At 36.0% G+C, this 27,349-nt stretch overlaps 2 protein-coding genes across 3 annotated transcripts; one reads left to right on the plus strand and one right to left on the minus strand.

Annotated features, from left to right (window-relative positions):
- The first annotated feature begins 1,753 nt into the window (after window positions 1–1,753).
- Window positions 1,754–17,972, plus strand: LOC113865808 (serine/threonine-protein kinase SMG1-like). 2 transcript variants are annotated; one of them, XM_027500574.1, is made up of 15 exons: window positions 1,754–1,974; window positions 2,058–7,011; window positions 7,104–7,292; window positions 7,715–7,829; window positions 8,014–9,064; window positions 9,502–9,949; window positions 10,608–10,661; window positions 10,778–13,610; window positions 13,704–13,817; window positions 13,940–14,070; window positions 14,715–14,807; window positions 14,959–15,228; window positions 15,375–16,032; window positions 16,899–16,974; window positions 17,057–17,972. In XM_027500574.1, exons 1-15 carry the CDS (start codon window positions 1,772–1,774, stop codon window positions 17,154–17,156), a joined length of 11,289 nt encoding a protein of 3,762 aa, XP_027356375.1. In that variant the 5' UTR covers window positions 1,754–1,771; the 3' UTR covers window positions 17,157–17,972. The 2 variants fall into 2 exon arrangements, with proteins under 2 accessions (XP_027356375.1, XP_027356374.1); XM_027500573.1 differs by having other exon boundaries at window positions 16,899–16,980; window positions 17,057–17,898.
- Window positions 17,973–22,701: 4,729 nt separating this feature from the next.
- LOC113865809 (extra-large guanine nucleotide-binding protein 1-like) lies at window positions 22,702–27,079 on the minus strand. Its single transcript, XM_027500576.1, has 8 exons — window positions 25,972–27,079; window positions 25,509–25,646; window positions 25,316–25,420; window positions 25,054–25,227; window positions 24,512–24,686; window positions 24,158–24,399; window positions 23,679–23,842; window positions 22,702–23,414 (listed from the first exon to the last, which is right to left on the minus strand). Exons 1-8 carry the CDS (start codon window positions 26,881–26,883, stop codon window positions 22,796–22,798), a joined length of 2,529 nt encoding a protein of 842 aa, XP_027356377.1. The 5' UTR covers window positions 26,884–27,079; the 3' UTR covers window positions 22,702–22,795.
- Window positions 27,080–27,349: the final 270 nt, after the last annotated feature.

The following is a 27,349-nucleotide window of genomic DNA, read 5'->3' on the forward strand; positions in this document are numbered from 1 at the left end:
GTTATCATTTATTTACCGAAATTTTTACGATTATCTTATTATTTACATTGTTATTTTATTTTGACAAAAAAAAAACTATATTTTCTCTTTTTGAAAAATATCGTATATATCTTTTGAATAGTATAAAAATTAATATATATAATAGTTGTAAAATTAATCATATATATTATAACAATATTATATAGAATTATAATGATAAATGATTAGTAGTGTTTATTTTTTAATGATAATAAATATATTTTTTATGTTGACTTAAAAATAATTTTAAATTTATCACTTGATATTTTAAAAATTTATTATAAAATAATTTTAAAATATAATTATTTATAAGCATTGAATTTTATTATGAAAAATTTAATATTTTTCTAAAAATATGTTTTATTACGCGAAATATTTATTATTTAATGCAAAACTTCTCTTATATATGGTTTTTTGGAAGGATAATTTAGTTACTAATAAATTAATTTATTTGACACTTTAAAGATCTCTTTCACGTATAAATTATTATTATGCAATATTTTTTATATTTTTATTAATATATAATTTATATATTATGTAGTTAGTTTTTTTTTCTTTCATTATTTTTAACAAAAAAAAAAGTTTTAAATAATAAAAACAAAATAATTTTTTATTAAAACAGTATAATAAATAAATTTTAATTTTTAGATTTATTTTAATACTATTTAATATTTTATTTTTACTATTTTTTTTACTTATCTAAATAAAAGAAAAGAATTGTTATTATTATTATTTATCTAAATATTAAATATTTTTTACTATATTTTATTTTATTTTTATTTCTTTTATCTTTATTTTACTTTTCATTCCAACAAAACATAACTTCTTGTGAGTGGTATTTAGATTGTTTACTTAATGTTGTTTTTTAAATTATTTTATTCATAAAAAAAAGGAAGTCATATGAAGTCTGTACCCATTTTTACTTTCGATGACCAAACGTAGTTATAAACATCAAAGATTTAGTTAATATCTACAAAGAGCAACAAATGTCTTTGGATAAAGTATTAGTTTTTTTAAAAAAATATAAAAAATATAAATGCTACAATTACATCTTCAATATTAAAAAATATATCGTCAAAATTTGCTTTTACAAAATAAAAAAATTTAAAATACTTTTAATGTTATTCTTCAATTAAAGTTAACATGTATATTGAACTTAAAAATAATTAACATCAACGGCATGAACACCTATAACAGCATATGCTCCAAACCTAATAACACAAATAATAATATAGATCAATATTAATACACTAACTAATTGTAAAAATACATGTTATTACAATTATTAAAAATGTTAGGATCATGGCGCAGTAAATATACACTAAATAATTGTAATTAAAATTTATCTCCAGCAAAAAAATATTTTTAATATTATGAGTCTGAATTTTAAAATTGTTCTTAAAAATTTTACTTAAACCAGGGTTATTAACTAGAATATTAATCTTGTAATAACGATGCTTATGGGAAAATTGTTCAAAAATAAAGTCGAGCATTATTGAAGAGATTTTTTTTGGGTAAAAATGTAAATAGAAAAATTTACATATACGTTTTATTTAATAAATATATCAAGAGTCTTTTTATGAATTGTTTATAAGGTTATTGTAATTATTCTCTCAAATATTATATAATAATAATAATAATAATAAAATTGTTATTGGAGAAGGAAATGGAAACAACAGAAAGGTATTAATGTTTGGTTACTCGCCGGAGAAGGGTATGGTCACGCAGTGAGCGATGAAATTCAGAGTGAGAGATGCAAGGCCTTCACCATCACCAGCAGCTCGCTGCTCTTCTCTCCGCCGCTCTTCCCAAAGACGATTCCGACGACGACCCTTCTCCTCGCCTCGCCGCCATCCACTCCATCCACCGCGCCATCCTCCACCCTCACAACTCCCTCCTCCTCTCTCACTCCGCCACTTTCCTCGTCCAAACCTTCTCTCAACTCCTCTCCGACAAGTAACTACCTAATCTCACTTCACTCTTTTATATTCTCATCATTATTGTTATTTCTTCTTTTTTAAATTCATTTTTCTCCGCAGATCCTACGAGGTGCGTCAAGCGGCGGTTACGGCCTACGGTGCTCTATGCGCCGTAATCAGTTCAATTTCAATCCCTGTAGCTTCCAATGGAAGACAGAACCACGTTGTGCTTGTTGACCGTTTTATCGGTTGGGCATTGCCATCGTTGAGCAACGTCGCCGCCGTGGACGCCACCAAGGAACTCGCGCTTGAAGGTCTCCGTGAGTTTCTCAACGTTGGCGGAACCGAGAGGTATGGTTTGTCTATTCTGAAAGCGTGTCAGGTGCTGCTTGAGGATGAGAGAACCTCTTTGAGTTTGTTGCATAGGATTCTCGGTGTTATTACTTTGATATCGTTGAAGTTTGTGAGGTGTTTTCAGCCCCATTTCCCTGATATTGTTGACTTGCTTCTTGGTTGGGCCTTGGTGCCTGATCTTGCTCAATCAGATAGGCGTGTGATTTTGGATAGCTTCTTGCAGTTTCAGAAGCACTGGGTTGGTAGCCTCCCCATGTCTCTCAGGTTGCTCACTAAATTCTTGGGGGACATGGAAGCGTTGCTTCATGATGGAACTCCCGGGACCCCGCCGCAGTTTCGCAGGCTTCTGGCTTTGCTTTCTTGTTTTTCCACCATTCTACAGTCCACGGCTTCGGGGTTACTGGAGATGAACTTGCTTGAACAGATATGTGAGCCTCTTACCGCGTTGCTGCCTCGCCTGCTGAGGTGCTTGTCTATGATTGGGCAGAAGTTTGGATGGTCTGAATGGATTGAGGATTCTTGGAAGTGTTTGACTCTTTTGGCTGAGATATTGCGGGAGAGGTTTTCAAGTTTTTATCCTCTTGCTGTTGATATTTTATTTCAGAGCTTGGAATTTGGAACAACTGGGACTCGGGTGGGGTTTAGGAAGATTACGTCTTTCCAAGTTCATGGGGTTTTGAAAACTAATCTCCAGTTGTTGTCGTTGCAAAAGCTTGGCCTCCTCCCATCGTTTGTGAAGAAGTTATTGAAGTTTGACGCATCAATTTCTCAGTTGCGATTGCATCCAAATCATTTGGTGACGGGAAGTTCTGCGGCTACTTATGTTTTCCTGCTTCAGCACGGGAATACAGAGGTTGTTGATGTAGCAATTGCTTCATTGAACGAAGAACTGGAACTGTTGAAGAGTGTAATAGGAAACAACACTGGTCATTTCGATGAGTTCAATTGTGTCATAGGTTCCAAAACATTTTCAAAACCTGAATTATTTGCATTAATCAAGTTTGATTTGAAAGTTCTATTAGCAAGTGTTTCCTTGGGTGGGGATAACAGTTTGATTGGCCAAAAGGAAATTGCTTCATTGTATCTTAAGAGGTCAGAAAAGTTGGTGTCCTTTATCATAAAAGAGATTAATCCTTTTGAATCACCTATTCAGGGCTTCATGGAGTTGCAGGTGGCTGTTGTCAAGGCATTGGAGAGGCTAAATTCAGTTGAGTTCTTAATTAGGTGTTCCATAATAGAACAGCATAGCAACAAAGCTTTAGTTGAGTTTCCGAGTAAAAGGGAGGATAGTGATGATCAATTCGGTGATGGGTTTTCAGCTGTGATTACTGAGCATTTAGAGAAGTATAGCAAGCTCCTCATAAAAGTCTTTCATGCTTCTTCTTCTTTGGCAATTAAAGTAGTTGCTCTAGACTGGGGAAAAAGTTTCTGTGAGAATGTTATGGCTGTTAATAAGAACTTAATCACGAGAAGATTCCCCTATGAAGCTAGTGGACATGCTGGTGTAATCATGAACTTAGTTTTCTCACTTTTAGGTGGTACATTTGAGAGTGAACCAGAGGTAAGATCACATGTTGCAATAACTTTGGAGATGTTTATGCAAGCAAAACTTTTGCATCCTGTATGTTTTTATCCCCTAGCTGAAGTGATACTGGAGAAACTTGGAGATCCAGCTATAGAGATACGGGATGCATATGTGAGACTACTTACCCATATTTTGCCTACTACCATATATGCATGTGGTCTCTATGAATATGGTAGATTTAGGCCTGTCAACATTGGGTTAGGCAACAGTTCTAAGATTCACTGGAAACAATTATTTGCCCTGAAGCAGCTGCCACTGCAACTGCACTCCCAGCATCTTGTTTCGATCTTAAGTTACATTTCACAAAGATGGAAAGTACCTCTTTCTTCTTGGATCCAGCGGCTCATTCATAGTTGCCGGAGTTCAAAGGATGCTATTTTAAGCCCGCCTGAAGAAATAGGAAATTTGGGAGCTAATTCTTTGTGGTTGGATATACAATTAGATGAAGACATACTTGAAAAAATTAGTTCTGTCAATAATTTAGCTGGTGCTTGGTGGGCGGTACAAGAAGCAGCTCGGTACTGTATTGCTACACGGCTGCGAACTAACCTTGGTGGGCCTACCCAAACATTTGCTGCTCTAGAGCGTATGCTCTTGGACATAGCACACCTTTTGCAACTTGATAATGAGCAAAGCGATGGGAACTTAAGTATGATAGGGTCTTCTGGTGCTCACTTGCTACCAATGAGATTATTATTGGATTTTGTTGAGGCTCTAAAGAAAAATGTATATAATGCATATGAGGGGTCTGTCATTTTACCTCCTGCTACCGGTCAGAGTTCTTTATTTTTTCGAGCAAACAAAAAAGTATGTGAGGATTGGTTTTCTCGTATATGTGAACCAATGATGAATGCTGGATTGGCTGTACATTGTAATGATGCTGTTATTCAATATTGTACATTGCGTTTGCAGGAGCTCAAGAATCTTTCTGTGTCAGTGTTGAAGGAAAAATCAAGGGCTCAGGTAACTGATAACCTCCACAATATCAGAGGAAGATATAGAGGAGATGTCTTAAAAGTTTTAAGACACATTTCACTAGCACTTTGTAAGAGTTATGATCCAGATTCTTTGATTGGCCTACAAAAATGGGTTTCAATTACCTTCTCCTCCTTACTGGGAGAGGAAAATCAATCCTTCAGTGAAGGTGGAACTGTTGGACCCCTTTCATGGATAAGTGGTCTTATATATCAGGCAAGAGGTGAATATGAGAATGCTGCTGCTCACTTTACTCACTTGCTAGAAGCTGAAGATTCACTCAGTTCCCTGGGTTCTGATGGTATACAGTTTATCATAGCACGTGTAATTGAGAGTTATGCAGCTGTATCTGATTGGAAATCTCTTGAAACCTGGCTATTAGAGTTGCAACTGCTTCGTGCTAAGCATGCTGGTAGAAGTTATTCAGGTGCTCTGACAATGGCAGGCAATGAAGTTAATGCAGTCCATGCATTAGCACGTTATGATGAGGGTGATTATCAGGCTGCATGGTCATGCCTTGATTTGACGCCTAAAAGCAATAGTGAGCTTACACTTGATCCAAAAATAGCCTTGCAACGGAGTGAGCAGATGCTTTTGCAATCATTGCTCTTTCAGAAGGAGGGAAAGAGTGATAAGGTGCTGCTTGATTTGCAGAAAGCAAGGTCAATGCTGGAGGAATCACTTTCTGTTCTGCCACTTGATGGGTTGGCTGAAGCAGCACCTCTTGCTATTCAGCTGCACTGCATTTTCCTTGTAGAAGAGGATTGCAAGCTTAAATCAATCCATGAGAAGGACAAACAACTACAGTCAATATTAAATTCTCTTCAACCATTTTCTTCTTCTATTAGTAAATTCCGTCAAGATTGTAATCCATGGCTGAAAGTCCTTCGGGTTTATCAAACCATTTCTCCAACCTCTCCAGTTACTCTTAATTTCTGCATGAATTTGCATAATTTAGCACGCAGGCAAAGAAATCTATCGTTGGCAAATCGTCTGAACAACTATATCAAAGATCATGTAGCTAATTGCGCTGAGGAGAAACATCACAATCTGCTTTTCTTAAATTTGCAGTATGAGAGTATTTTACTACAGTATGCTGAAAACAAGTTTGAAGATGCTGTCACAAACCTTTGGTCATTTTTGCATCCTTGCATGGTTTCTTCAACATCTACAATATTTTATGATGAAGAGAGGATTCTGAAGGCCAAAGCATGCTTGAAACTCGCAGATTGGCTGACGCGGGATTATTCAGATTGGAGTCCAGAGAGTATTGTTCTCAAGATTCCTGCAGATTTTAATATGGCTGAATCAGCCCCACTTGGCAAAGATGGCAATGAAGGAAATATAAGTCGGAAACAGAATTTGGGTTCCATCACTGAGGAAATTGTTGGTACAGCAATAAAATTGTCATCTCGTATTTGCCCCACCATGGGCAAGTCATGGATTTCTTATGCTTCTTGGTGCTTTAAGCAAGCTAGAGAGTCACTCCTTTTCCAAAGTGAAACTACCCTCCGTTCATGCTTATTTTCTCCCATGCTTGCTCCGGAAATTATACCTGAGAGATTCAAGTTGACAAAGGATGAGGTGCAAAAAATTAAGTCATTGGTTTTGTGTCTTTTTCAGGAAAATATTGATATGAAAGGTGTCATAGATGAACAGGAAGAGGAATACTCTTGGCTTGATTCTGCAGAGCACTCACTTAATGACAATTCTCTGCAGACATTGGTTTGGCATATAGTGAATATAATTGAAACTGCCTCTGGGGCACCAGGTGCTGAAAACTCTGGTGGTGATCGTCTTTCAGCCATGGTATATTCTCAACTGAGGATTTGTTTGTTGAATGCAAATCTTGGGCTGGGAGAATCTGACATAGTATCTGTATTGGATGATTTTGTTGATATTTGGTGGTCTTTGAGGAGGAGGAGAGTATCCCTGTTTGGACATGCTGCTCATGGTTACATACAGTATCTTTCTTATTCATCTTCCTATGTTTGCCATAATCAGCTGCCTAGTTCTGAATATGTGGCTTTGAAGCAAAAAACTGGCAGCTACACCCTAAGGGCTACATTATATATATTGCATATACTTCTCAATTATGGGGTGGAATTGAAAGATACTCTTGAATCTGCTCTTTTGGTTGTTCCTTTGTTGCCATGGCAGGTTGCACGCTAGATCTTGGGCTTTTACTTAAACTTATTTTGGTTTCAAGGGGAGGAGAGTTTGCTGAAATGTTACTGGAATTGTCTTTGTAGGAAGTTACGCCTCAACTGTTTGCACGTTTAAGTTCTCATCCTGAACAAGATATTCGGAAACAATTGGAGGGCTTACTGATCATGCTGGCCAAGCAATCTCCCTGTTCTATAGTGTACCCAACACTAGTTGATGTTAATGCTTATGAAGAGAAGCCTTCAGAAGAGCTTCATCATGTGCTGGGCTGTCTGGTAATATAAAAAGCTGCGTGCATTTGTAGGTTACATATTTTCTTGCACCAAATATTCTCTCCATATCATGTGGATAATTAGGCATCAGAATTATCACCATGTAACAGTTCAACTGGTCTGACCTGGCCTGCTGGACTGTGTTTTTAAACAGTGATGTATGGTTAATTAATTTTTCAGAGTGATAAATGATTTAATAGTTCCAATGGCTAATAAATTTGGGAGGAACAAATAGATAGTAATCTGGTTTTCAGCTTAGAAGCATCTTGATGGGTGAGTATTTATTTGACCTGGCATACTTATCGCAATATGCACTCATTAATTTGACCAACACCTAAATTTTGTTTTTGCTTTCATACAGACTTTTATAGGTTTCATGTTCAAAGTAGTGTACAAGATGATTGAAATTTATTTGTTCCATGCAGAGGGAACTTTACCCTCGATTGGTTCAGGATGTTCAGCTGATGATAAATGAACTTGGAAATGTTACTGTTCTCTGGGAGGAATTATGGCTCGGTACCCTTCAGGATCTTCACACAGGTTGCTTACCTTATTTTCCAACATTTTGTTGACCATGGGATCTCTTTTTTATTGAATTACATTGAATGATTGGTGATTCTATTTTAATATTTGAGGGATGTATTGATTTCATTGTTTCTTTTTATTGCATAGTTAAGATTTACAATTAGTGAAGAGAAATGGGGCTAACTATTTTTTGTTGCAGATGTGATGAGGCGAATAAATGTGCTGAAAGAAGAGGCTGCAAGAATTGCAGAAAATGTCACACTAAATCAGAATGAGAAGAACAAGATAAATTCTGCTCGTTATTCTGCAATGATGGCTCCAATAGTTGTGGCTTTGGAACGTCGTTTAGCTTCAACTTCTCGAAAACCTGAGACTCCTCATGAAGCTTGGTTCCAGGAAGAGTATAAAGACCAGCTGAAATCAGCTATAGCATCCTTTAGGATTCCTCCAGTATCTTCTGCAGCTCTGGGTGACGTATGGCGACCTTTTGACAGTATTGCTGCATCCTTGGCCTCATATCAGAGGAAGTCTTCAGTTTCCTTACGGGAAGTTGCACCACATTTGGCTTTGTTATCATCTTCAGATGTTCCAATGCCAGGTCTTGAGAAACAGATGAAAGTACTTGACTCTGACAAAGCAACTGATCTACAAGGGGTTGTCACAATTGCTTCTTTCCATGAACAAGTCACTATCTTATTGACAAAGACTAAGCCTAAGAAACTTGGTATACTTGGTTCAGATGGTGAGAAGTACACATATCTCCTTAAAGGACGAGAAGATTTGCGCCTTGACGCTAGAATCATGCAATTGTTGCAGGCTATAAATGGTTTTCTACATTCTTCTTCTTCTGCATGTAGCAACTCTCTCAGCATTCGTTATTATTCTGTGACTCCTATCAGTGGTAGGGCTGGCCTAATCCAGTGGGTGGATAATGTAGTAAGTATTTACAGTGTATTTAAATCTTGGCAAACCCGTGTCCAGCTAGCACAGTTTTTGGCATTGGGCACTGCAAATACAAAATCCTCGGCTCCTCCCCCTGTTCCTCGTCCCAGTGATATGTTTTATGGGAAGATCATACCTGCACTTAAAGAGAAAGGCATCAAGAGAGTGATTTCCCGAAGGGATTGGCCTCATGAAGTCAAATGTAAAGTTCTTCTTGATCTCATGAAGGAGGTGCCTAGACATCTTCTTTACCAGGAACTGTGGTGTGCTAGTGAAGGATATAAAGCCTTTAGCTCAAAAATGAAGAGGTACATTCTAGGAACTTTTGAGCCTTTACCGTTGCATTTTCCTTTGCCTAAATATGGATTTGATTTTTGGTCTTTGACACCATCTATCTCTACAAGCATTGCTATGAGATTAACCCTTGGACTTGTTTGTGCTTTAAAACACAAGTTTAGGTCAATTAACAATTTGAAGAATTTTAATTCTTTTATTACATACTAATGTATCCTGGACCTTTGTTACTTTATTTTCTCCTGGAGTTAACCAAGTTTGGCATGATCTTCTTGTTATAATATTATCATCAGTTGTCAATTACATAGTTCTGTTAGTTGACTATTCTATTTGAAAGTACTTTCAAACTTTTGCTTGGCATATGATTAGCATTTGCTTAGAGGAAAAATTTTATGACTTGCATATTTGATGTTCTACAGCTATCATCATCATCTTTATCTTTTATCTGTAGGTATTCTGGAAGTGTTGCCGTAATGAGTATGGTTGGTCATGTCTTGGGACTAGGTGACAGGCATTTAGATAACATTCTTATAGATTTCTGTAGCGGGGATATTGTACACATTGATTATAATGTGTGTTTTGATAAGGGACAAAGACTAAAAATTCCAGAGATTGTTCCTTTCCGTCTGACCCAAATGATTGAAGCAGCTTTAGGGCTGACTGGAATAGAGGGTAGCTTTAGATCAAACTGTGAGAATGTTATTGGCATTCTGAGGAAGAACAAAGACATACTTTTGATGTTACTTGAAGTATTTATTTGGGATCCACTTGTGGAGTGGACACGTGGTGATTTTCATGATGAAGCTGCTATTGGTGGTGAAGAAAGAAAGGGCATGGAGTTGGCTGTTAGCTTGAGTCTATTTGCATCTAGAGTACAGGAATTTCGCGTTCCCTTACAGGTACTAACCAAACTATAAGTTATACATATCTTATATGTGAGGAAGTATGTGCTTGATGTAGTTAGACAAGCTGTGTTTGAAACTTTAATGTAGTTGATATCTGATTCAGGTGCATTTTAGCAAATGCACGCATGCACATGAAATTATGTTTCAAGCATTGTAGTTTATCCATATTTCATGTGATATTTTGAAAGTTGCATAATCTATTTAAAAATTAATTTGCATGCTTAGTTTCTGTATTTGAATTCTTTGATTTTTGTAACCTGATGGAAATACTTAATGCATTTAGGAAATAGTATGTTCATGTATCACATGATAAAATGCATCTAGTATTCATTGGAGTTAGTACTTAGAATTGGACTCAATCCATATACCCTTGGAAATTGTCTCCACTGAGAGTCTATATATATGGATTTCATGCATAGCTGGTGCACACATACTTTAATAAGAAAGCATAATCATTCTGAATTCTCTCTACAACATTTTGTTCTACCTTTTTCCTTTTTACCTCTAAAATTAGCATAACCTTTAATTACTCAATCCAGTGCGTAAAAATTGTTGTAATACTGTTTAGCTAGGTGTATACGTTCTCTTATGCTTGAAATCTATCTGGCATCTGATTAATAGCTGATTTTTTTCTACCCAAATCTGTGAGTAGGAACACCACGATCAATTATTGTCTAGCCTGCCAGATGTTGAATCAGCACTTGAGGTATTGATGAAATCATTCCCTTGTTTTTCGGCTACTTTTAAATAGTGGTTTTGTTTAGTTTTTTCTCAATCAATAATTTTTTTTCATTTGAATTGACTTTGAGAATTATATACCAGAGGTTTGCTTCTGTTCTAAATCAATATGAGCTTGCCTCTACTCTATACTGTCGAGCTGACCAAGAGAGGTCTAGCCTTATATTGCATGAGACATCTGCAAAGTCAATTGTTGCTGAAGCAACAAGTAATTCAGACAAAATTCGTGCTTCTTTTGAAATTCAGGCTCGGGAATTTGCCCAAGCCAAGGCTATGGTTGCTGAGAAAGCTCAGGAGGCAATGACTTGGGCTGAGCAACATGGACGAATTCTTGATGCTCTACGGTGCAACTTAATCCCAGAAATAAATGCTTGTTTTAAGCTGAATAACTTCGAAGCAGCCTTATCTCTTACATCTGCAGTTACCGTAGCAGGGGTTCCACTAACCGTTGTTCCTGAGCCAACACAAGCACAGTGCCATGATATAGACAGGGAAGTTTCTCAATTCATAGCTGAGTTGGATGATGGAGTATCTTCTGCCATAACTTCTTTGCAAGCATACTCGTTGGCTCTGCAAAGAATCCTACCATTGAACTACCTTTCAACCAGTGCAGTCCATAACTGGGCCCAAGTTCTACAACTATCTATCAATGCTCTTTCGTCAGATATTCTCTCTCTTGCAAGAAGGCAGGCTTCTGAACTTATTGCAAAATTTCATATAGATAGCATTGATTCTATCAAATGCAGTCATGATGATCTTTGTTTCAGAGTGGAGAAGTATGCAGTAGAAATAGAAAAATTAGATAGAGAGTGTGCCGAAATAGAGAGTTCTATTGGCTCAGAATCTGAATCAAAAACTAAGGATCGCCTTTTATCAGCTTTTGTTAAATTCATGCAGTCTGTTGGTCTTTTAAGGAAGCAAGATGGAATGTACGGTACAACCAGTACTAGACCTTTAGGTGAACTAGAAGAGGAGAGGGAGAAGGCACTATCAATTCTGAATATTGCTGTTAGTTCACTTTATAATGAGGTTAAGCATAGGATACATAATATATATAGTGATATGTCAGGAGGGAGAAATCAATACAACATGTTGCAGAATGATTCTGGAGCTACTTTTGCTGAGTTTGAAGAACAAGTAGAAAAATGTAATCTGGTGACGGAGTTTGTTACTGATCTATGCCAATTTATTGAAAAGAATGTCCCTTCTGTTGATATTAACAAAGTTCATTCGAAGTTTTCTTCTGAAAGTAATTGGGTTTCCATTTTCAAAACCATTTTGATTTCCTGTAAGGGATTGGTTAGTCAAATGACTGAAGTTGTTCTGCCAGATGTAATACGATCTGCTGTTTCATTAAATTCGGAAGTTATGGATGCATTTGGGTTGATCTCACAAGTTCGAGGATCTATAGAAACTGCACTGGAGCAGCTTGTGGAGGTTGAAATGGAGAGAGCATCACTGATTGAACTTGAACAGAATTATTTTGTTAAGGTTGGTCGTATTACTGAGCAGCAGTTGGCTCTTGAAGAAGCTGCAGTTAAGGACAGGGATAATCTTTCATGGGAAGAGGCAGAGGAACTTGCAACCCAAGAGGAAGCTTGTAGAGCACAACTTGACCAACTTCATCAAACTTGGAATCAGAGGGATGTACGGACTTCTGCTCTTATAAGGAGAGAAGCCGATATTAAAAATGCTCTGGTTTCTGTGAATTGTCAATTTCAATCTTTAGTTGGTGTGGAAGAAGAAAGGGAGCTACATATTTTAAGAAGCAAAGCACTGTTGGCAGCACTTGTTAAGCCTTTCTTGGAATTGGAATCCGTTGATATTATGCTGTCTTCAGCTGATGGTTCAGCTGCAATGCTCTCAAGTAAATTTCATACTCTGGCAGATATGATAAATTCTGGAAATTCTATATCCAAGTATGTCTGGAAAGTTGGAGGTCTATTGGATGACCATTCATTCTTTATTTGGAAGATAGGCGTTATAGATTCTTTTCTTGATGCATGCATACATGATGTAGCTTCGTCAGTTGAGCAAAATCTCGGCTTTGACCAGTCACTCAACTTTATGAAGAAAAAGATTGAAATCCAACTTCAGAAACAAATTGGTCACTATTTGAAAGAACGAGTTGCTCCCAGTTTACTGGCTTGTTTAGATAAAGAAAATGAGCACTTGAAGCAATTGACAGAATCATCAAAGGAACTTGCTTTAGATCAGGTGAAAAAGGATGGTGCTGTAAAAAAGGTTTTACTTATGCTTGAAGAATATTGTAATGCACATGAAACTGCTAGAGCAGCAAAATCAGCTGCTTCTCTCATGAAAAAACAAGTGAATGAGTTGAAAGAAGCTCTTCAAAAAACTGCCCTTGAGGTAGTTCAGATGGAATGGATGCATGATGTTAGTTTGAACCCATCATACAACAGAAAAATCAGATTTGAGAAGTACCTTGATACTGATGACAGCTTGTATACGATCGTTTTAAACCTCAGCAGATCTAAATTAGTGGAAAATATACAATCTGCTGTGTCAAAAATCACAATGGCAATGGATTGCCTTCAGTCTTGTGAACGAACTTCTCTTATAGCTGAAGGACAGCTTGAGAGAGCAATGAGTTGGGCTTGTGGGGTTCCCAATTCCAGTAGTTCTGGAAATACTTCAACTAAAAATTCAGGAATTCCTCCTGAGTTTCATGAACACATTAAGACTCGGAGGCAGATTTTATGGGAATCTAGAGAAAAGGCATCTGACATTGTGAAGTTATGTATGTCAGTATTAGAGTTTGAAGCATCAAGAGATGGCTATTTGCTTATACCAGGCCAACCATATCCCTTCAGGAGTAGTGTTGATGGCAAGACATGGCAGCAAGTGTACCTGAATGCACTAACAAGATTGGAAGTTACTTTCCATTCTTATACACGTGAGTTTGCTATGTCCCTCTGTAGTTGAACTCTCTTCATGTCAGTTGACCCTCTGCTTGAAGTGAATATGTACTCTCCTGTTCTTGTAATAGGTACTGAGCAGGAGTGGAAGCTTGCACAATGCACTGTTGAAGCTGCTTCCAATGGATTATATACTGCAACCAATGAACTCTGCATTGCCTCTCTGAAAGCAAAATCAGCTTCAGGTAGAGCTTGCCATCTTGGTTACTGTTCATCTTACTTTGAGGTTCATACATTTATACTTTCTATGTTGGATTTTTCGGATTGTGGCTGCATGTGTTGATTTAATAAGTTCTTTACCTTGTAGGTGATTTACAAAGCACGGTTCTTTCAATGAGGGATTGTGCGTATGAGGCTAGTGTCGCACTGTCTGCTTTTGCTCGAATTTCAAGGATCCATACTGCTTTAACTTCTGAATGTGGTTCTATGCTTGAAGAGGTACGGTCGTTAAAGCATTTGACATTAACTTGTGTTACTGCATAGTATAATTTTGAACAATTTTCTCCACGATTTATAGAATTTGATATCTGTATGTATTGATGTCCAATCCATGCACTGTGCACATGGTTACTGTATTGATAATTTTGGAGCTGCTAATTGATATGTAGGCAAAAAGATTTTAGGTTAGTCAAGTTATGCATTGCACTTGGTCTTCTAATTTATAATCTTAACACGACCCAAGTTGTTCAAGCAATCAAATATAGCATCCGAATATAAATGTAATTTAATGAAGTTGTTTCAAAATCTTCTGGCTTGGTAGATCATGCACAGCAATCCTGAAATAAGCAAAGTCAACTTGATAACCTAGTAATGCTAAATTACTGACACCCCCCCCCCCCCCCCCGAAAAAGATAAATTCCAATTAATTAAAAAGGATTATGTACAGATAAGTGAATGTGTCGCTCATCACAAGATTTATTGTAGCTTGTTATGAATTTATGATTACTGGCACAATTAAGTTACTACAGTCCAAACAATCTACAGAAAGTGTACAGATAAGTTACTAAGTGTTCCATTCATTACCATTTAAGTTCTCTTCCTATGGATATTTTGCAACTAAAAATGTTGCTTTGTTTTCGTAGGTTCTTGCAATAACTGAAGATATACACGATGTTTACAATCTGGGGAAAGAGGCAGCTGCTATCCACCTCTCGCTTATGGAAGGCCTTTCAAAGGTTGTTTTTCTTCTCCTTTAACCCCTTTGTACCTCAGTTTGTAAAATATTGACCTTTTTTAGGCTTCACCTGTAACTGTCCATTCTAGATTTCCCGATAGTAAGCTTCCCTAAAGTCAAATTTGTATTTTGGTGGTTTTATATTTTTGTAGGCAAACGCCATCCTTCTTCCACTTGAATCAGTGTTGTCTAAGGACGTAGCGGCTATGGATGACGCTATAGCAAGGGAAAGTGAGACCAAGAAGGAAATTTCACACATCCATGGTCAAGCTATATACCAGTCATATTGTTCAAGAATCAGGGAGGCTTGTCAGACCTTTAAGCCCTCGGTGCCGTCTTTGACATCAGCTGTGAAGGGACTTTATTCATTGTTGACTAGGCTGGCAAGAACTGCTAATGTCCATGCTGGCAATCTGCACAAAGTAATGTGACGATTTCGAGATATTGTTGTTCTTTTTTCTCCTTATATGTGTTCTGCTCAAACGGCCCAACCTAGTCAATTATTTTGACTGGCCAAGATTTTTTTTTTTTTTTAATATTTTGAAAGACCCGTGTTCTCTGTTTTCAGGCGCTTGAAGGAATAGGAGAAAGCCAGGAAGTAAAATCAGAGGATATTGCTTTGTCAAGATCAGATGCTATTGGTGGTGATGCTGTTGAATTTCATGGTAAAGAAAGGGAGAGTCTCTCTAGGTCTGAAGATGATAATACTGAAGATTATATTGGCTTTTCTCGATTGTCTTTAGAAGAAAAAGGATGGGTATCACCACCAGATAGCATCTGCTATAGCAGTTCGGGATCAGACATTACATCAGCTGAAGTTAGTCTTCCTGATAGCTTGAACGATTCAGCAGGATATAAGGACTTGCTTTCACAAGGGTCTGGTGGCAGAAACCCCACCATTCATATACACACCAATCCACTGTCTCAAACTGATGTTGAAGAAATCTCACCTTCTGATTTGTCAAAATCTTTTCCTGTGGAAGTTGATCTCAATGGTGCTAGTTCTGAGAAGTTAATAAATGCGACCATTGATCATCCCGAAGCTATGGCTTTACCAGGTGATAAATCTGTTGCCATCCCTGCTGACTCCCAAAATCCATCGAGTGAGAACTTAGACAAAGTTGATGGTGAAGATGAAATGCTTGCTGCAAATAAAGTTAAGAGTGCAGCTGAACATCGCGAAGCTACTGATCCTAACATAAATGCCAGCACTCGTGTAGGAAGGGGTATGTACACATTTTTTTTTTTTGTGCTTTTCTTATCACCTTTTATTTAATTTACTGGTCCCATATAGTAAAATATACTTAGATTTTCATCCAGAACTGGTCTTAATCCTCTCCTGTGGTATCCCAATAAATAAACAAGTGAAAGAAAATGAGCCTTATAAAATTAATGCGTTATCTATTTCAAATTAAAAAATCTATCATCCTAATTGACACTAATGGCCTTCCGCCAGATTTTAGTATAAAATCTACATAACTATCCTGTGTAGGAATTAGGAAAACTAAGTTACCAGGGAGATGTAATATGCAATCGAGTAGGCAGTGTTGCAAAGGTCAAACATTTAATCTTATTTGAGTTTTTTTTTTTTCAATGAAAAGAGGAGTGGGTTTTATCAATGTTTTCCCTTTCATTTCCTTTCCTAACCATGTGTTGTGGTTTTCTTGCCTATCTATATTCTTGAAAAGACTGACTGTATGTGCGGATTAAGTCTTTATCACTCAGTTTAAATTATTTATAAAATTTTAAAAATTTGAAAGTGGACCAAAGTTTTGGGGAGACATGCAGCTCAGTTTGCATTTGTGGATTTTTGGATATCTAGAATAAGTTTTGAAGATTGTACTTTGATACCACACCCCCCCCCCCCCCCAAAGATATTCTTGAACTGTAAATATATTTTTTTTATTTGTTTTAAAGAAGTGACTTTCTTTACCAATGTATGAGGCAGAAACAGCAATCAATCTTTTACGCCTACAAGTACCCCTTAAGATCTCTGTCCATTTGATTTCATAAGATATATGTGGTAGAAAGTGATGTGAAAATAAAAGGAATTGACATACCCTTTTCGGTTGTGGCTTTTTGCACTTGCTAGGTAAAAATGCATATGCCTTGTCAGTATTGAAGCGGGTTGAGATGAAAATTGATGGTCGAGATATCTCTGAAAGCAGGTATGGGTATAGCTCTTTATCGAAGTCATAAAAAACTTTTGCTGAAATTTTTCATTAATAATGAGCCTTCTTTGGATTTCAGAGCAATTGGTATTGCAGAGCAAGTAGATTATCTGCTAAAGCAAGCTACGAGTGTAGATAATCTCTGCAACATGTACGAAGGTTGGACACCATGGATTTGAGGTTCAAGAGGTTTCTCGGACTCGAGCATCTTAAATTTAAGCCCCATTCCCAACATGATGCAAAAGTTCGCCTCAGGCATTGTTGGGTTGACCATGGTGAGGAATAGGCCCCTTAGACTGATGTTATAAAGGAAGCCACCAGAACAATGTTTTTGCTGGTTCCATTAGTCTGGCCATGTCTTGCAGTCTGCCATTGATCACAATTACTGATCTATACAGGGACAAAGAGTATTCTGTTTAGCTTCTGCCATCCCTTTGATTTCAGCTTTTGTCCTGGCAGAGTTCCCATTTCTCACCTTGCAAGTGGGCTTGCATATCCCATTCCATGACATCCTCAGAAAAGTCCAAGACGCATAGCTAGTCTTGTGAGAGATGAATAAGGATTACTGTGCCTTCCCTTCTGGTTTAAACAGTGCTATGCTGCTTTGAACACCTGCTACTCGCATTTCCATATATTGATTGAAGAGTATGCTTTGGATCCTGAGCTCTTGAAGGCTGAATGAAAGAAAGCCGTATGCTAACAATGTGGATTATCTAATGTACTGGTTCTGGCTGGAGCATCATACTTTTGTAAAACCGATGTCCAGCTCGAGTTGCACATATCCATGAATCGTTTATCTGTATATAGGTCAAAGAATCAACTGCTCGATGCTGGTTTATTCATTTTGTTATTAGACTCATCGAATCCAGCTCAAGATTAGGTTTGTGATTGTTCTTTAATCAATTTGACAATATTGCAAGGCTGGGCTTACAATATTTCTACCCTTATTACGCCATCTCGCAAAACTTTCTTTTTAATTTCATATCTTCTTGAACCAAATTTCTTTTTAATCATTTACTGCAAGTAGTTTGTCTTGTAAATTTTGCTCAGTGAATGTTTCCTAAGATATGGACGTTGGTTTGGAGCAGCACCAAAACATGAGGCCGGCTATTAGTCATCCTTGCACAGTACTTGAGGAAGTGCCACTTGGAGCATGGGCGGGGGCACGTGGCAATGCGAGATTATTCTCTTTTTGGGTCCCTGAATCTGATTGAGCCAACAGAAAAATTGCAAAATTTACACAATTTATAGCCAATTGTTTATCCTTCATACCACGGTATCGCCAGCGGTTTTGCATGTTTAACATAATACTAGTACAAGATGGAATTAAAGCATCAAGTTCCCGTTTTACGTTTTTTCAAAGCGCACAGACAAAAAGAACACAGTTATATGGGTGCTCCACTTTTCAATTTTCTTGATAATAACGCAATGAAATGTGTACTACTTTATTTTATGCATTTTTACAAATGCTTTCCTATTCTTTAACATTTTTACTACTTAACCGAATGACGTCTATCTCCTATATATATATATATGTACCTCAACCCCAACAGGCAAAACTACTCATTCAAACCAAACATTACCACAAGTGTCTTTCCTGCTTTTGAATCTTGATTTCATTCCTATATTTCGGTCGCCCTTTAGTGCAGTTGGCTTTTGCTGCTGAGGTATATTTCTAGTTTCTAGTCATGTCTGCACTGGTGGATATTTGGACAAGCGAGCAGTCCAAGCTCAAGGAAAAGGATAAAACCATTTACTCTGCTTGCTCAAGTTCCACTCAACATGAATCTACCGAAAGATTCCAGGAAAAGGACAAGAGCTCAACAGGGTTGGCTGTAGCTGTTGGCAAACTCATGCAATTTAACAAGCCTACGTTGCTGCTTTCGGAGGCTTCAGTGTCCATGCTTGTTGAATGTTTTAACCCTTGAGTGACTTTAATTGGTTTGTACCCTTATAAATGATGTGTGTGTGTATACTGCCTTAAATTTATAATAAAATCCATACTTTCTTGAGTCACAAATACATGGAATAGTCTACTTGTAACAAAAGCACATTTGTCTATGGACTAACAGGACAACTGGGCTGTTCCTCACTAAGAATGTTAAATTTGTTTTCTTTGGTCCAAGAAAAACATACTCATAAAACTTATTTGATTGTCGACATGGTTGTTTTGAAAAAATAGACTATATTCTCTTGGACATGGAGGACTATTTAAGATCCAGTTCCTTTAAAACAAAGATGTATAAAGTCAAAAGTAAAAAATTATATTTGATTTGATTGCAATATCTCACAAACTTGACTCACTTTAAATTAAGAATGAATTCACTTTAATTTTGTTATTTTACAATTTTTTTTAACTTAAAAAGAAAATAAATCTAAAGCAAATGAATGGGACTGTTGTGGGGTTGTGGGGTTGTGGGACAAGTTGCTCATGTCAGTTTGTTAATCTGACCCAGTTTAGAGACTTTTCATTGGTCTTGCTTATCTTTGATTTCCCTCTCTCTTCCATTATAAGAGCTTGTCTATTTTGAACCATCATAAATCACAGTGAGGAGGATTGTTAACAAAGATGTTCCAAGACACGTCTTGTTCGGAGCATCTAGACAGAAAAATAATAAAACGAGTAAGCCATTTGAACATTATTGCTGAATGGCGCATTCTAATGTGTAAGCAAAAAAGAAAAAAATTGCTATTACACTATTAGACACCTCTTTTACCTAATTAAATGAGATTTGCATAAAATTTATTAAATAATAAAAAATAGTTCAAAGAATATATTATAAAACATATTACTAACATTAATTTTGTGTTACAAGAAAGAAAGCATATTTGTATGCATATCATGTTCTACTTTAACCAGATACTAACAGCAGTAAAGTAATTAGTGTTACTCACGGCATGAATTATGTGAGACACCGACTCTGCCTCTAAATATAAACAGCAGTGAAGAGACTCTACCGAAGTATATAACCGAGGAGTGGTGTGTATGATTTAATTATCCATTATATTCGGTTTAAATAAGCTTTCAATATAGTTTCGTATGAAAATTTACCAATTTTATTAACTTCAATTTTTAGAACTGAATTTAAGTTCTTATAGATAATAATTTTTTATTTAACTAATAGAACATTCATTATATATTTTTAAGATAAAAAGAATTTTTTAAAATCATTGCTCTTAATTGTTTATCTCCACTGAAGTTAATAAAAATATCTTTCCATTGAAAGTTGGTAATGAATAATTGAGTGCAAGAAAAAGAAAAACAATAATTGAATGGTTTTGGTCATTATCTTATCCTTGGCCTAAATAAATTTCAGAGCAGGACAGTATCACAAACAGTGGACCCCCAACTGGAGGAAACATTAATCATAAACTCCTTACCAAAAGTAAAATACTAAGAGTAAGCCAATAGAATTGTCCCACCGAATATCTCAGACATTTTGAGTATATCCAATGGAATTGACTCAGTCCTGTGTGCCACCGTATACAAGGTGCGCCAAAGATTCATAGTTTTTCACACACCAATATATAATATTACAGATACCCTTTTATTGTTCCTATATAAACCACATTAATCTCACTTCAAATCTTCATTCACAAACTCAAAAAAGCTAATAGAAGAAAAACAAGTTATACTTTTATATACCTCTTTTGTTGAGGAAAATGTCTGCAATGGTAGAGGTATGGGTAGGGGAGTTCACAAAGCTAAGAGAAAAAGTTCTTGCACAAAAGCTCTTCTTGTCAAAAGCCAAAGAAGGATCAGAAGCAGCAGAAAAGGAAACTCAGAAGAAGGAGAATACTACTGCAATTCAGAAAGACACTAATGGAACAATGTCAGAGGCAACGGTGTGTTTGCTTATGGATCGATTTGTACCTTGGTGAATGGTGATGTATATGTTTCTAATCATCATGGAATGAGCAATAGTACAACCAACATGTTTTGTATATTCTATTTCTATCTTTGTGTTCTTCTTGGTACTTGAGACGTGTAATGGAAAATGTTAACTATTGTTCTACAAAGAGGTTGATTTAGTTGCTTCTTTTTCTGGCCATGTAAATATTGTTGGATTCAAGTTTTTGAACCCCAACAAAGTGAAAGCTATTAACTGGAAATTTAATTTCACTTGCTACATAGATAATGCAATCAATCATGCAAGGGGGATCGCCCATTCACAAGGTTTTGGGTTTGAAGTATACAAATTGTGATGGTCGGGACCAGATCACCATGACACCATGAGTTGATTTTAAAACACAAAAATAGTTTTAAAATAAAGAAAATGTCACTAAAATTTATAAAAATAAAATAAAAATTAGGTTTTCAAAATCAAATTTTGAATTTGAGATTTATTTATGAGCAAAATAGGTATTGAAATCTTTTAACATCCATTAAAAACAGCTACTTCTTAATTAATTGTGTAAAATTTATTAATTTTATAAATATTTATTAAATTCTAAAAATAAAATGTCATCATTATTATTATTTAATTATAAATTAAGAAAATAAAATATTCACAAGGTTTTTAAATTTTTTATTTTCTTGAACTAAAAAGAATAAAAGGCTTCATATTTGTTTTTTTTAATTTGTATTATGAATTTAATTTTATAATACTTTATAAGGAAAACGCATATGAAATTTGTGGAGTTTAGAAGGCCATATTATAAAGGTTTTTCCTTTTAACTGGTTAAATTTTCATTATCTTTTTTTCTTTTTTGGGTGTGGATTAGGACTTACGAGTGAATTGCTGCTTTTAAAATGCAAAACTTTTCTTATGCGAGTAAAAGTTCAGAGCTTACAAGATTTTACGAGGATTAGATATTTGTGAAGCCTAAAAAAATATCAGGGCCAGTACGTGACAAGATTGTTGTAATCATACATCTATATTCATTGATTTTATGATAAAGGACTATTGACCAGTTTCTTGCAGAATATAACAGGTAAGAAGAAACATATTCTTTTATACTCTATGGATATTTTTACAAACAAAAAAATTTATCTTCCATTCTCACAAAAGATATTTTTTATGAATAAAAAACACTGATTTCTAATTCTGCAACTTTATATATTTTGTGTTAGGAATGTGTTACAATATGTTCCTAGCATTTTTATGTTTAGCAATGAATCGAGTAAAACTTAGATGAACCAATAACATCAATTTATTTATTTTTCAAAATCCTATCTTGATATATACCATGACCCTTTTTCCATATTTTTTGGTCAATGACCATATCTTCTTTGTCGATCAATTTTTCCAAGCTATTTGTAGAAGCGTGTTTGTAGAAGACTAGAAGCAGCACATGTAATGAAAAACTTCGTGGAAAATGTTTAAGAATTGTGGGATTTATAATGGTGAGCAAGTAATTATTGTGATAATAATTTCTTTATCTGAATGGAAGCTGTAGAAGCTATTCCTGAAAACTAACTAAGCAAATTTTAGGTAAACATAGAGGGCTTACACTTTTGACAATTAGTACTTTTAATTTGGAAATTCTTTCTTATTTTCACGTATGAAGGAGAAAGCATAATCATATATGCCAAGTGTCATGATTTTAATGAAAACAGTACTGATTTTCTTTTTTTCTTATGCGTAAGGGTTAAATTTTCATTTAAGATTAATTTAATTTATTTAACCATCATGAAAAATTTATTGTAAAATCACATTTAGATCATTAGCGCATATTTGGGGAGGCATGCAATAAGACCATATGGTGGCAACATGAGTTCTAGCATAATCAAGATTAAGGTTTCACCATTTCCTTCAATATTACACAAGTTTTGCTTGATTACAAATAGTGGGAGACAAAAAATCTATAGAATTTTCTAGGAGGGTGGAGAGTGAGTATATTTTTCATCAGAACTTGCCTCAATGGTTGTGGATGTTATCTCAGACTTCTCATTTCTCAAGAATGGATCCCATTTTTCCCAAGCCATAACCTCTCTAGCATATCTGAGAGCTTCATCAACACTACCAGGTTCCAACCCAGAAACCATTGAAACAAACAGTTTTTGGCCAGTAAAAGAATTGAATAATCTCTTAAACTTCATAGCAATGTATTGAAAAGCACGTTGAGCTAATGGAGGGTGATTGCTATGTTTACCAATACTAGCCTTTTTGTGATTGTGGCTAATAACTGGATGGAAGTCACTAAACCATTCACATTTTGTTAGAGGTACCCGTTCAATCTTTTTCTCAAGTAGATCAAACTTGGTTAATATTAACAGGAATTTCTTGTTGTTGAAGATTCTATGAGTGATGATGTTTTCAAAGAGATGCTTGGCTACTAAAATTTTGTTGGTAGCAACTCCATTATTGTCTATTGTGTACTCATCATAGTCAGTTAAGGCAACAGAAAATAAGACCACATCGGTGTCTTCAAACATGTCCAACCACTTGCACTTCATTCCAAGGCTTTTTGGATGTACTCTGATGAGTTGGTACCTATAAAGGAGATGTAACCAAAAGAAAAATCAGACAAATGATAGCAATCATAATTGCATATTACCAAATTGTTTTTATGCATTATAATGTCTATGCTTTGAGTGATATATATCAGCTAGTTTCTAGTTTGGAGCTAAAATAAAAGGTTTTCTGAGCATTCATTACCCAAAAGCTAAGGATTTATCATCACTAGACTTGAGTTCAATTCATTGAATTCAAAAGTAATGCACTCTCAGGTGTATACTGAATGAAATGAAAGGTGACCTGAGAGAAGGATCATGTTGATACTCAGGGTCCAAAGAGTCCTCTTGACCTGACACAGGATATGAAAATTCCATTGAAGTAAGGCCATTGGATAAGGTCAACCCCTCAGCATACAAGATGTCCATGTCCAATGGTTCGTAGTCTATCCTGGAAATTTCAACAGCCTGCATCCAGAGAAATAAATATTTAGACATTGATGTGATTGAGGTGGTAATCTTGTGTCTAGGTGAAAGTAACTCCAGGTGTCCAAATTGGAATAAGAGAAAAAAGAACGGAAAATATATGATAAACCATTGTCCAAACTCTACTCCAAAACAAAATGGAAATAGAAAAATGGCAACAAAGTCAAAATTGAACAGCTTCGGAAAGGAAAAAATGAAAACAACTCCATTAAACATTAACCAGTGGAATCAGTTATGTGAGTAGGAATGAAAAAGATGTGATGATGAATATATGTATGGAGGGCCAAACATTATTACCCTCTCTAAAAAATAACTGGCACTTTTAGGTAGCAATCTTATTTCATTTCTCCTGTTATATGTGGCCTGAATGGCTGAATCCCTCCACAGTTCCTCAACCAATGGTGCATATTCACGAGTAGCAGCTGGAAATATTGCATCCAAGTTACCTGACACCATGTATTTGAGTAGCCATTCTGAGAAAGCTTTCAGTCTTGGGCCAATGGAATAGATTGTTGGGTCCATAATCTCTTCAGTAATCGCTGTTGTAAACTAAACATTAATAACTTTTTCCCCTAACATGAATTAATTAGTATAACCAACAAAGCACAAAAGCTTCTCCTGGTCAAATTTCCATCCAATGAAAAAAATTACCTGATGAAGTTGATTCATCAACATGATATCGGTTCTTGTTCTGACACAAACTCTCTTCAAATATTTCTCGTGCCTCCAGCAGTATACCAAGGTACTTATACAAGTTGCTTTGAATTACCAACTTGATGTTTTGACGCTCATTTTCTGAGAAAGGAACATTATATAGAAGCTTGGCCTGCAATAAAAGATTCAGCTTTTAGTGTTACTCAAAATCAATTCTTCAGATGTCAGTGAAACATACACCAGAAAAGGAAACAAATTCCAAATTTCAACTATATTGATCGGATTCTAGAGCTGAAATTTGAAGATAATAAATGAAAATCATGCATCTAGACATTAGAGAGTATACATTACTATCTTCTGCATTACATGCAACTATGATTCCTACGAAAATCATGTACAAAAGAGTCTTGGAGTAATGAAGATTGGATTAGATTTCAGCGTTTCAAAATTGCAACATAAATCAGTGAACTGATTGGCATAACATGTTATTTGGCTAGTCACTATGTGGCCTATAAATACCAACAAAATAATATTCTTACCTGTTTAAATATGGTACATGTTCCAGACTTGACAGACCCAACAAGTAGAAATTTATGAAGCGTTTTGTGTTGAAGGTTGTAATGGTTAACTCTATTTTGTCCTTCTCCAGCAGCAATGTCAGTGCTAGAAGGAACTGGCAGTGACAGAAGTATAGAAGCTAGCTTCACTAGAGACTGTTATTAAAGACCATATTATTAACGAGTGTATTATGGCCACAAGAAAAGCCAAACAAAGAAATATTCTTCTACACACACAAATCACCTTATCCCATATACGCCCCTTGACATTCCTCTGTCCCTCTTCCATGTATGATCCATCAGAAGTTACCCAAAAATCAATTGTTCCTTCACATGGCACTCCTGCCCACTACACACAAACAAAGTAACACTCTTTAGTTTAACAGTTTCAAAGGTCCATAATCAGTTATAGCATGCAAGTGTTTATCGCAAACAACCTTGAGAATCAAAAGCTCTTCTTTAGTAATAGCTCGACCATTTATAGTTACATTTGTCTTTCCACCACTTGCATTTCTCTGCAAGTGACCCCCAATCTCCAACTGGGGGCTGATAATTTGACACGGCCGTTGACCTTCCTGCACGGTCAAGCAGCACACCAGATTTGAGCTTTGCTTGTAAAAAAACATCAACGGTAGTAATAATTTCATCAACCTACACTTTGATTCAAGGCCTGTTTGGAAGAACTCAAACAACTTAAATAAACTCTTTGTTATAGCTTATTAAAATAAGTTTTCTATTTATTCTCATGAATTTCATGGGTAAATTTATAGCATGAGTTATTGTTTAAAAATAGCTTATTGAATAACTGCTTAATTAAACACTATTCCCAAAGGCATCCTCAATATATAAGCAAAAAAAAAAAAAAGTATTTATGAAGGTTTGAAAGATTTTCATTTTCACCTTTCCCCAAAATCCAGATGCTTTATCATACCAGAAGAAACCAGGTTTCAATCCTTTTGGTGGGTTTGAACAGGTGAGGAGCAACATGAGCTGATCCCAATCAAGAGGTTCTCCATTCACTCTAACATGTTCTGCTGGTATTTGATTTGCCTCACAAAACATTTCATCTTTCATGATTTGTTTCACTTCCAACTCAGACAACAAGCGTTTTAGCATCCTAGAAAATTTCCCAAGCTTTCCCCTCTTGCTCTCATCAATTCTATAACCAATGCAAGTAACACACTTTCTACCTTGAGGCATGGACCCCATTGCTCTAAGCACACAGTTTCTGCAATACTTGGCACTGCAAACAATGCAAACCTCCCTCTCAGTAAAACGATTCCCTTTAAGGCATCGATAGCACGACCCTTTCTTCCCATTCCTCACAGCACGAGGCCTCACAAGGGTACTGCTACTGCTACTCTTACTCGTACTCCTTTCTCCACCAAGAGAATCAACATCAACATCGACAAACTCTACCTCATGCACAATCTCATTTGACTTGGGATCACGAAAGGTCACAACAGAAGGCCGTTTCACATGTCTTGGACTAAAAGGTTCATCATCATGATCCTCTTCTTCGCATGAAACTATCTCATCATGAGAAGCATAACTTGAGCTTGCAGTTGAAACAGATTCTACATTGGTTTTTCTGAAGGGTTGAATAACTGGGACTGAGAAGTGATGAGGAGGAGAAGGAGCAAGAGGGGCAACTGGGATTTGGTGAAGGCTAAAAGGAAGTGCTTCTGGAATAGAGTAGCTAACGGGAGGACCTTTGTATTCCTCAGCAAAGGAATACTCAAAGCTGTAATCACCGCCATCATCATGAACTGAAGGCACCCCAGGACGCAGTTTTTTCAGAAGCGAAGCCATTCAAAAACGCGCTTTTTCTTGTTCAGTGTTCACTCTATTCTCACCAACCCAATTCGTTGTTAAAATGTTGAATGAACGTAACATAAAAGATCATGACTGAAAAAGAAACAGGAAAGGCTATAACAAAGAAAGAGAGTAAAGTTAAGATATAAAGCGAAGGTAGAGTGAGTAGTAATTGCGAACGGAATTGTGAGGCATTTGTTTTTGTATTCAAAGTTAGAACATAGGACGGAAATTGCAAAGAAAAGAAATGGACAACAACGACGGCTTGGAACTTTTCAAACGAAAGTAATGGAATGTTCTGCTGCATTTGTAGCATCCTTAAACATTGTACACCTTACTAGATATCACCTATGATTATGTAGTTGGAATCTTCCATCAATTCTATATTGTTCTTCATGTTTTCGATACTCATAAAATTTTAATTATAAAACATTTTAAATATTAAAATAATTTAATTTACACA

This window comes from Abrus precatorius, unplaced genomic scaffold, assembly GCF_003935025.1.
Source record: "Abrus precatorius isolate BTA unplaced genomic scaffold, Abrus_2018 Scaffold4, whole genome shotgun sequence".
Classification (NCBI taxonomy): Eukaryota; Viridiplantae; Streptophyta; class Magnoliopsida; order Fabales; family Fabaceae; genus Abrus; species Abrus precatorius.

Coding starts and splice junctions, on each gene's coding strand:
- LOC113865808 (XM_027500573.1), top strand. CDS start 1,772: ATGCAAGGCCTTCACCATCACCAGCAGCTCGCTGCTCTTCTCTCCGCC. Junction 7,012..7,103: donor TTCCTTTGTTGCCATGGCAG/GTTGCACGCTAG, acceptor TTGTCTTTGTAG/GAAGTTACGCCTCAACTGTT. Junction 15,229..15,374: donor ATGCTGGCAATCTGCACAAA/GTAATGTGACGA, acceptor CTCTGTTTTCAG/GCGCTTGAAGGAATAGGAGA.
- LOC113865809 (XM_027500576.1), bottom strand. CDS start 26,883: ATGGCTTCGCTTCTGAAAAAACTGCGTCCTGGGGTGCCTTCAGTTCAT. Junction 25,421..25,508: donor AAGAGCTTTTGATTCTCAAG/GTTGTTTGCGAT, acceptor GTTTGTGTGTAG/TGGGCAGGAGTGCCATGTGA. Junction 24,400..24,511: donor TGATGAATCAACTTCATCAG/GTAATTTTTTTC, acceptor AGTTTACAACAG/CGATTACTGAAGAGATTATG.